The sequence below is a fragment of the Callospermophilus lateralis genome (genome assembly GCF_048772815.1).
Source record: "Callospermophilus lateralis isolate mCalLat2 chromosome 5 unlocalized genomic scaffold, mCalLat2.hap1 SUPER_5_unloc_2, whole genome shotgun sequence".
NCBI lineage: Eukaryota > Metazoa > Chordata > Mammalia > Rodentia > Sciuridae > Callospermophilus > Callospermophilus lateralis.
Window position 1 is genome coordinate 1365496 of NW_027510148.1, and position 11284 is coordinate 1376779.

Here is an 11284-nt window from a genome sequence, read left to right on the forward strand (position 1 = left end):
ATTTGAATAGTTATTCATGATTTGAACTATTAAGAGCTGATAAAATGTCAAAATAATGTTAGAAATGTGTTTATGGAAGAGAATGAAAGCAACTAATTTTTTAAAGACAACATTAAAAAACACATGGTCACACAGGTGGCCATGCAGGAGAGGAGGTGGGCAACCCAAGAAGTGCTCTGCATGGAGTGTCAGGAGGTCAGGGGAGGCCTGATGGGGAGCTGAGGACAAGCCCTGCAGGTCACACCCAGACCCTGGGCTGCAGACCTTCACACCTGCACTTGAAGGTGCACTCTGCTCAGAAATGAGTTAACATATCAGAAAACCAAGAGTGACCTTCCTCTCCAGGAAAAGTTACTGCAAAATACAAGAAAACACTCTGGACATGAATATTATTGTATTATTCATTATAATTGTATTATTCATGTTTTTCCTTCCTCCCTCTTCTCTCTTTATCTTCTCAGACAACCATAATTTCTAGTAAATGGCCAATGCCACCATGGTAACTGAATTTCTCCTCCTGGGCTCTCCAGATGGCTGGAATCTGAGTTTCCTCTATTTCACAATATTCTTGATGACCTACCTGGGTACCTTGTTAGGGAACCTTCTCATCATCACTGTCACCACTGCTGACCAGCACCTGCACACACCCATGTACTTCTTCCTCAGGAACCTGTCCATCTTGGACATCTGCTACATTTCCATCACTGTCCCCAATGCCTGTGTCAACTCTCTCACTGGCAACTGGGCCATTTCCGTGGCTGGCTGTGCAACCCAGATCTTCTTGGTCATTTTCTGCGCATATGTTGAATATCTGTTTCTCACCATCATGGCCTGGGACCGCTATGTGGCCATCTGCCAACCACTCCAGTACCCCCTCATCATGGACGCCCAGTTTTGTATCCGCATGACTCTAGCTTCCCTGCTCAGTGGTCTGCTGTATGCAGGTGTGCACACTGGGAACACATTACGGCTGTCCTTCTGCCAGTCAAACGTGGTCCACCAGTTCTTCTGTGATATTCCCTCTCTGCTGAGGCTCTCTTGCTCTGACACCACCAGCAACATGGTCCTCCTTCTTGTCTCTGCTGTGGTTGTTTGTGTTGGTTGCTTCCTTTTTATTGCTATATCATATATTCGCATATTTGCTGCTGTGCTGAAATTTCCCACCAGAGCCCCAGGGAAGGCCTTCTCCACCTGCACCCCTCACATCCTCGTGTTTTTCTTGTTCTTCAGTTCTGGCACAGCTGTGTACCTGAGGTCCTCAGCAACCTCTGACACCCTCCAGGACCTGGTTCTTTCTGCCTTTTACACCATGGTTCCTCCCTTCCTGAATCCTCTCATCTACAGTCTCAGGAACAAGCAGGTAAAGGACGCTGTGAGGAGAGTAATGGGAAGACAGTTGTTCTCAGGGAAATGATAAAGCTGTCTTTCAGCATCGTCCTAATTTCTCTGAGTGAAGTTCAAGATTAGGTCAAATGCTCTTCATATCTGGGTGACACAAGTTAAACTGCCTACTCTAATGTCACTTCATTTGATTATGAGATTTTTTATTAATTGATTTTTCATTTACCTATTATTCCATGAATCCTTTATAAAATGTGTAATTTAATCAATGTGTCTTTTAATGAGTAAATATAATTAATATATTTGTTGAAATCATTTGTGGAGAAATGCATTAAAGATTCACCAAATACACTGCAGTACCTGTATCAAGTACTGTCACAGAGGAAAACTTTACCAATCAAATCTGAAGAAAACTTACACTCACATAATATGCTCTTATTCAGAAAAACATCAAGCAAATTAGTAAGCACTATGGTACATAACTGTATCAATTTAACTACTTTGAATATATGCAGTAATTAAATCCTAAAGAAGTTATAACCAATTTATTTGGAACATGAGAACAGTAATTCCTTGTCCATGAATACACAGAGGGCCATGTTTACCACACCCTGTGTCCCAACAGTCATATCCATCCACCAGGAAGAGCACCCAGTGCTTCCTTGGCAGTGGCAGATGCCAGTCTTTTATTATGTCCATGAGTGACTAGTGTGGGGGACAAAGCCTGGAGCATGAGTTGCAGGTCAGCTCTGATGTTTTACCTCCTACACATGTTACTTCTGTGACATCTATGCTAATGTGCCATGCCTCAAAATTATGACATGGTGGACCATTATATTTTTGCCTAAATTCCTGACCTGGGTCAACTCTTAAATTTCCCCCAGTTTACTGTACTTCGTAAAGTACATCTGTCTATACTTGTTCCCTAAAACTTTATGGCAGTGTATGTGCTCTCTGATTATCATCATCATCATCATCATCATCATCATCATCATCATCATCATCATCATTTTTATTCTTCTTTTTTTAACAAAAGATTGAACTTAAGGTCTCATTCTCAGTTCTTTTTTTGTGTGTGTTTTACTTAGACGGAGACTTGCTAAGTAGCTTTAGGCCTTGCTGCATTGCTAATGCTGTCCTGGAACCTCTGATCCTCCTGCCTTAGCCTCCTGAGGCACTGTGATTGCAGGCTTGCACCACCACACCTGTCTTGTGGCAGTCTTTCATCACCTCCCAAAAGTTATTTCTCCCCAAGTATTCTAGTGCCCTCACTGGCATATATTTGATAATTATCAATAATAACTAACATATGCTGAAGGACAAGTTTATCTAGGTTTACTTATATAAAACAATGAGAAAAAATATTTATATAATATCACATTCAAGATTTTAAATTACAAATTCAGAAAAACAATTTGTTCAACTTTACAATAATAAGAAAATATGGAGAAAAACATAAATGTACTTATTACCTAAGAAAATACAAAATAATAAACATATATGATTAATTGATGAATACACTTATTAAAGTTTTAGGCAAGGGAATTCTTGCGGTAGGAGCAAAAGAGAACCCCAGCACTGACTGCTACAGGAAACCTTGAATTACTTAACAGAATTCAAAAATCCCCTCACTGTGTCCCATGGCTTCAGATTCTCACTGCTTCAATGTTCCCTGCTAGAACAGAAAGACCTTCAAAGAACCCCAGATAAGTTCTGTAAATCCTAACTTTATATGCATTTCCTCTACAGCTGTAGCTTACTGAATGCTAGTGAGTAGACATTTTACATGGATGACAGGGCTAGTTAAATTAATTTTAAATTTAATGTAAAAAGTTGGAAAAAAATTAAATTATAAACACCAGTTCTATTTTTTGTATAGATAGTATTTTTTATTTGTCCTAATTAATCAGTTTTACACGGCAGCAGAAGGCATTTTGACACATTGTACATATTTGGAGCACAACTTCTCATCCTCTGGCTGTACATGAGGCAGAGTCATGTGTGGTACAATCACACATGTATATAGAATAATAATGTCCTCATTCCACTGTCTTCCCACCCCACACTCCCCTACCCTCACTCCCTTCTGTTCAATTTAAAGTTTGTCCATTCTTCCCTAGCCCTCCCACCATTACAGATCAGCATCTGTGTATCAGAGAAAATGTTGGGCCTTTGGTTTTAGGAATTGGCTTATTTCCATCAGCATGATATTCTGCAGCTTTGTCCAATTACCTGCAAATGCCATAATTTCATTCTTTTTTAATGCTGAGTCATATTCCATTTATTTATACCACATTTCCTTTATCAATTCTGTTGAAGGGCACCTAGGTTGGTTCCATAGTTTAGCTATTGTGAATTGAGCCGCCATGAATATTGATGTGGCTGTGTCACAATAGTTTGCTGACATTTTCTTTTGGATATAAACCAAAAACTTGGATAGCTGGTTCAAGTGGTGGTATGTAGGAGTTCTGTGTTTGAGATTCGATCTCTAATAAACTTCATGACTGTGGCACTTTGGTGGCTAGAAAGTTTCTGTGCAAAGGTGCAGAATGCCTGTCTGCTAGAAAGCTTGCATGTTAAAGACACAGGATGCCTGACCACTGTAGTAATGCTCTTCACGAGGGTTGCAATCTTGATTTTAGGCACATAGCTCCTGGGAATAGAAGAATTTGTTGGCTAAATAACTACCATGTTTCATCAAGTTCCCGTGCTCCTGGAGCTGCCCACCTGATAGTAACTTCAGACAACGGACTTTCTTGAGAACTGCACAAAGCTCCTGATGTTGCATATTGTAACTGTGAAATGAAACTGCAGAATAAGAAACTTTCTTGATACTCTAAACAATAATGTGGTTATGGTACTAATGACATAATGTAACCTATTGTTGTAAATAAATGTGGCCGCTTGGAAAAGGAGCCACTCTGCCTCCTTCCCTGTTTCTGCACCTTGTTTCTATGTCTCCTTTCTTTGAGATTATTTACAGTGGTTCTATTCTAATTTTTCTGCGGAATCTTCATACTGTTTTCCAGAGTGTTTGCACCAATTTTCAGTCCCACCTGCAATGTATGAGTGCACCTTTTTACCCACTGTAGAGAATCAGATGTGACTGCGTTACTATTACTGTCCTTGATGGAGTTTGCCTGCAAACAGGATATTCTGTCGAGACATAGAAAGGCAACAGCGGACATGCTTGAAAATGAGCCGTCTACTGTCCTTGGGAGGGCCTGCTTGCAAACGAGGGGCTCCTTCAAGGTTTAGATAAAGTTACAGCGGACATGCTTGAAAACGAGATGTTTGCTGTCCTTGGGAGGGCCTGCTCGCAAACGAGAGGCTCCTTCAAGGTTTAGATAGGTAACAACAGACATGCTTGAAAACGAGGTGTCTGCTGTCCTTGGGAGAGCTTGCCTGCAAACGGGATGTTCTGCCAAGTGGGCTTGGAGGGCGGTGAGAAAAATTTTTTATCTGTTCTAACAAAGAGCAGAGCTCAGCATACTCCAGGTCGAGAGTAGATTAGCCATGAGAAGCGGGTCACTTCTGATTAGAAAGTAAAACTTCTGTATGCTATGCTTAATTAGTTGAAAGACCTGATTTATTGATGTTGGAAGGCTGCCTTCTTTGTTCACAATACTATAAAAAGATTGCTTGTACACAATAAAGGACTTTTTTTTTCTGCTGCTGCTTCGCTTGCTATGCTTCTTCTTCTTCTTTCTTTTCCCATGCTGACCTGCAAGTGAATTACTGCAACACCCACCTTCTTGCCAATGCTTATTTGTATTCTTGATAATTTCCATTCTGATTGGAGTGAGACAAAATCTTAGAGTAATTTTAATTTACATTTCTCTAATAGCTACAGTTGTTGAACATTTTTCATATATTTGTTGATCAATTGTATTTCTTCTTCTGTACAGTGTCTTGTTCAGATAATTAGTCTATTTCTTGATTGGGTTATTTGGGGGTTTTTTTCCTCTCATTTTTTTGAGTTAAGTTTTATGATTTTTTTATATGTCCTGGAGATTAGCGCTCTACCTGAGTTGCATGTGGTAAAGATTATCTCCGGTTCTATAGGATGTCTCTTCATGTTATACTTTGTTTCTTTTCTGAGAAAAAGCTTTGTAGTTTGACTCCATTCAAAAAGTCGGCCCAAATTTTTATCATGTCAGCTTAGCACTGGACTTCCTGAACAAGACTCATAAAGCTCAAAAAAAAAAAAATCAAGAATCAACAATTGGCATGGATTCAAACTAAGAAGCAAACACCTGTTGTACTGAAAGGTGTCCCTCTTGATAAAAGCTGTTGGATATTTAAGATATTTAAGATCATAAGATCTGGTAGCAAAAGATATAAAAAATTGAAACATTGGTATAAGAACTTTGTGACATCTCAAATCTTTTGTCAAATAACAAAAAACCCTGCAGGTGCATGAGAATGATATACAATTTCTGCAGAATTTACAAAAGCATTTTCTTTGTGTATTAGTCATGAACAAAGAAATAGGTTTTTTTATAGTAATATAAATTATGTGAAAGATATCTATTGAAAAGTGAGCTCTTCTGAAATATTAACTCTACCCTTTAAGGAAACAATATTTAAGAGTACTTGTTAGAACCTTTATTGTGATTATGTTTCTCAGTGTTTTGTAGAATCAAAAAACTTCAGAAGACAAAATACTTAGAACAACACAAAGTTAGAAATTTGATGACCAACAAGAAAATGTAGTAATTTATTCTATAGTGTGTTTTAGGGTAATATTCATGACTGAGACTATTATGCCAGAATATTCAGACTTTTCTAAGTTTTATAAAAACTTTAGAATTATTTAAATTAATACCAGAGATATATTGAATTGTAAAAAAGCAGTTGTTATATTAGTAGAGTTAAAAAACAAATTGGATCAGAGTTTTAAAGGGATTGTTTAACAAACTAGGGCCAAGGAAGGTGTAATTGTCATAGATACCAGCACCTAAAGAGATGCTAAGCATTTCACACAGAGACATCAGGAAAGTGGCTGACAGCATCTAAGGAATTTATTTTTCTTTTTGTGGTACTGGGGATTGAACTGAGGATCATTCAACCACTGAGGCATATCCCCAGCCCTATTTTGTATTTTAGTTAGAGACAGGGTCTCACTGAGTTCCTTAGTACTTTGCAGTTGCTGAGACTGGTTTGAACTCGCAATTCTCCTGCCTCAGCCTTAGGAGCTGTTGGGATGATATGCATGTGCCACAGTGCCTGGCTGTTTTCTGTTTTTGTTCAGGTATTTTTGTCACAGCAATGCAAAGCTCACCGAAACAGGTTCTAAACATAATTGTAGAGAGTGTAGAGTGTTTACCAGAGAAGTCAAATACAGCAAAATATAAGATAATCAAACATTCAGTCAAATTATACTAGAGAATGAAAAATATGTCCACAAATAGATATGTTGATTAAAATATTTCTGGCATATGCAAATAATGGTTTGTCATTCATCTTTCAGAAATGAACAAATGATACATGCTATAAGTGGACTAATTTCAATGATGTTATGCTCACTTCAGCCAGAATACACATCATATACTCAGTGACTTATTTATATGCAATTTCACAAATATGTAAATTCAAAGATACAGAATACATTTAGTGTTCTCCAGTGACTGAAATCAGGGATAATATGGAAAATGTGTGTAATGGGTTAGGTGGCCAATTTGAAGTAAAAAACTATTTTGGAAAAAGATATAGCTGGAAATTGTACAATTACTCAGTGTGGTAACTCACACTGACTTGAGAACCATAAACTATTACAAAGGTTAATTTTAAATCATGTGGATTTCATCTTAATGATAAGAAACTTTTGCTGCTGAACTGGAGGTAGTTTTAGATGTTTCCCTCTTACAGGTTGGTGAAAGAGTTAGAGCTGCCCGCCACACTTAATGTTAACTAATCCATACAAACACCTACTGTGAACTCACACTGAGGTGAAGGAGGGCAGAGATGAAAACACACCCAGTGAGCACCATCATTCTCTCCTCAGTGTCATTGGTTTTTCAATAATGACTAAAGTCAATGCCCAGCAGAGGAGTTCCCATGTGTCATCCACTGTCCATGCTGGCACGTGGCCAGGTCCTCTCTCCTGGGCTCTGCAGATTTCACTGCCTGGTGGTGGGCTCAGGCCTCCTGCTGCCTCTGCAGGCTGAGCTCTAGGCCCCCTGGGGCCCTACTCCCACTGGCTAGGCACTATACTCACATAAAGCAATGGTGACTGAGCTCCCCACAACCCATATGGCACTGGGCTGACTAGACAGATCCACCCTGGCTGCAGACACAGTGGATGGGAGAAGCCAAGGAGAGATTCGGTACTGCACTATCATGGAGAACAGGTGACACTCAGGAGTGAGTACTTGGCATTTAGAGTCCAAATGCATCTATGATTCATAATTATTCTGCTCTGCAAATTGCAATTTCATCCAAAGAGTCAGCTAGCCCAGGAAAAGTTTGGTGAATTCTGAGAAGAACACAGGAAACACAGAGAGTCCTTATAACTGCATTATGGTGTTTGCTGTGATTGCCATGGCTTCAATAGGAACACAGGGACCTTGGGGACATCTGCATGGTGTATGGAAGTAAAGTGTGTAATAGTTCTTTGTGTTGCTTCTTGTTGGTTTAAAATTCTTTTCTTCAGATTACTATTACTTCTAGTATACTTGCAAAGTTCACAAAATTTCAGAGAAAAACAAACACATTCACATTAAGACAACAAGAATAAAATGCAAAACATGGTATAGGATAGATAGGTAGATAGGAATGATTTTATATAACTGATACACATGCACCAAAGTCAATAACTATAGGAAATATATTTAATGTGGTAGGCAATATTCTTTGAAATATTTTGAACATTAATCTCATTTCTTTTGTTCACAAAAACATGTTTTCAATTATTCCTTTGTTTGTTTGGTGTCAGGGCTTGAACCCAGGGCTGCTTAATCATTGAGCAACATCCAAGCCCTTTTGAACATTTATTCTGAGACAGGGTCTTGACAAGTTGCTGAGACTAGCTTTGAATTTGAAATCTTCCTGTCTCAGCCTCCTGAGCTGCTGGGGTTATAGGCATGCACCACCACGCCCAAGTTTTCAATTATATTCTTAAGTTTTTATAGTAAATATATGTTATGTATGACTAAGAGGATGTGTGTGTCCAGTGGTATAAATATAAAAATAAAGTTGGGCAACATTTGGAAGCATAATTTTATTTTCAGAATATATGTGCCTCAGCATTTTTAATGGCTTATCATTTTTAATGGCTTTTTATGCTTTTGTCTTCCAAACCAAGTAATATTAGCAGTTTTGAAGTGCTCTATTTATTATGTAATTTATTATTTGAAACTCTATCAAGAGAAATTGAAAAGAGAAAACTCTCAGCTTTTACCACTTACAGAGAAAGCACCTGGGCAGTCCCTCTTCATGTTCCTGGAGTTAAAACATGCTAGCTCTCCTCACACACATTGTGCTGACTCTCACTTCTACCAACCCTTTCTGTTATAATACCTTCATCTTATTGTCTTTATGAAAGAATTCTCTATAGGCATCTGTGCCCCTTAAATGAGAATGTAGAATTGAATCACACCAAAATATTAAGGCCAATCTATGCAATCTAAGCCACATTGTTATTTTAAAAATCTAGGTTCAAAAAGTCATCTGATCTTTAGAATCTACTAAAATTATCTGAGGCTCTCTGTAAAAGTTAGGTGGTGCTTTGTACATTTATTTTATTGTATTTATACATGATTTTGTATTGGTGCTCCATAAATGGAAGTTTTTGAAGACTGATACATAAAAAAAGAAAGTCAAATTCAGAAGAATTTATCAAACCATAGCTAAATCACACAAAGGAGGACATCAAGTAAGTTAATATAACTCAAACTGGTTTGTGGAGAATTTGCTAAGTTCTATTGGAGATGGAAAGGCAGTATTTGCCTTAGTGTAGAAAAACAATAATAAAGAAAGAAAATGTCTCTGTAGTTTTATGCACCTTCTAGATTTGAACCCATGTTGACGTCCCGTCTGTATGTGACAGGATGTCCTGGGGTGATCAACAGGAGCTCCTATAGCTCCTGGAATCCAGGTTAAAGGGTAAAACGTCTGGCAAATTTCCTTATTATTCTCATCATATATCGCATTCCGAATTTTTTATATTAATTTAAATTTTTATATATGTACCACTTTATTTCATGTTCTTTTAAAAAACAATCTTTTACTAAAACTCAGTATCTGCAGCAGATTTTGCCATATTATAAATCATTAGTAAATATTTGTCAAGATTGCCTGCTTTGAAAAAATCTTTCTTTCTGCAAAGAAGTGGGGGTATTTTATTTCAAATTAACACACACTGTATTTCTTACAGAAGTGAAGAAAGGACATCACTGATTTAGAAAGTACTCACTTGTAAATTAGTGGAATAAAGAAACTTAGTTCATGTTAGCAGTTAGTCAATTGTGCTACATTGCATTTTTTATTAACTACGATGCATGAAGTCACTTACTTGCTACTAAGAGAATAAAAAGCTGAATGATACAAGGTTCAAAAATCAAGGAATTTATACGAGTGTTTTGGGTGACTAGTACATATAGATCTACTAAAAAGTAAAATAACATGTCAACTTCTAACACTAACAGAAAAGTATAAGAAAAATTAGAGGCTAAGAAAGAGATTTAGAGAAAAATTTGCATTTCAGCCTCTTTAAAGAGCAGTATATACTAATGGGGAAAATTCAATCAATTATGTCTTGGTAGAAAAGAGGCTCAGTCAACAAGGTCCAGGATATGCTATGAACAAGGAGGTCACTGAAATGTGAGTTCAGGTTTGTGTCGGGGAGGAATGGGGGATGGGGCTAGCAAAAGATTGCAGGTAGATTAAGTAGGACCCCTTGGACTTCACCAACACTGTGAAATTAACAGTAATGTTCACGAGTCTGGCCACCCACCAATGACCTTGGTGGACATTCACATTTTCAGAGGAACCCAAGCAGGCTCATCAGGAAGGTCTCTTTTCTAAGGGTGAGTGTGTTTAACCTGGCAAGGTGCTGAGGGGAACCCAGGTTGCAGAGGGCTGAGGAGATAATGATTTGAATGACAAAGGATTGAACCAGTATGAGGTGCTGCAGGAGTGCTATAACTATGAGCAAAACATTCCTTTTAGGGTATGCAGTCAGTACCTTTCTGTACACTTATGATAACTTTAAGAAGACTGGTATATAAAGGGAAATGTCAAAAAGAAAAGGTACAATTATTATCTAGACAAAGGAATCTTCAACTTCATGGTGCTGAGCACTGAGTAAAAATATATTAAGGTAAAAAGTAGAAGTTTTGTAGAATGTCAGTCTCTAAAGACCTTACACTGATCTGTTGGAGAAAAAAATAGCCCCTGGGGGAGCTGAAACAGGTCTGGTGAGCATGTATGAGTTTTTTATGTTCATGATGATAAAGTCTCTGAAACCATACCTAAAAAAATATTTATAAATTATAATGTGAATTATTTAGTGTGTATACAAAGGCAAAATGTGGTGAATTTTTATTTATGAAAGACAATGAGGTAACTAAATTACAGAGCATTAAAGAACGCACTGTCACACAGGTGCTCAAACAACCGAGAAGGTGACCAATGCTTGCTAGTGCTCTGCATGGGAGTCTCAGGAGGATGGAGAACGCCTGATGAGGAGCTGAGGACAAGCTCTGAAGGTCATACACAGACCCTGGGCTTCGGACCTCCACTCCTGCAGTGGGAGTTGCACTATGCTTAAAAATGTTTAAAAATATCAGAAAAAAAAAAGAGTCACCTTTCCTCTGCAGTAAAGCTAATGCAAGATACAAGAAAACAATCTGGACATAAATATGTAAAATAATTGTATTAATTATTTTTTTTCTTCCTCTCTCATCTATTTATCTTACTAGGCAACGAGATTTTCCAGCAA

General features: G+C 37.9%; 1 protein-coding gene across 1 annotated transcript; it reads left to right on the plus strand.

The window, feature by feature from the left end:
• The first annotated feature begins 481 nt into the window (after positions 1 to 481).
• LOC143400275 (olfactory receptor 14C36-like) lies at positions 482 to 1414 on the plus strand. The gene has a single exon (XM_076857568.2). The coding sequence runs from the start codon at positions 482 to 484 to the stop codon at positions 1412 to 1414; it is 933 nt and encodes a 310-aa protein (XP_076713683.2).
• Positions 1415 to 11284: the final 9870 nt, after the last annotated feature.

Coding starts and splice junctions, on each gene's coding strand:
- LOC143400275 (XM_076857568.2), top strand. CDS start 482: ATGGCCAATGCCACCATGGTAACTGAATTTCTCCTCCTGGGCTCTCCA.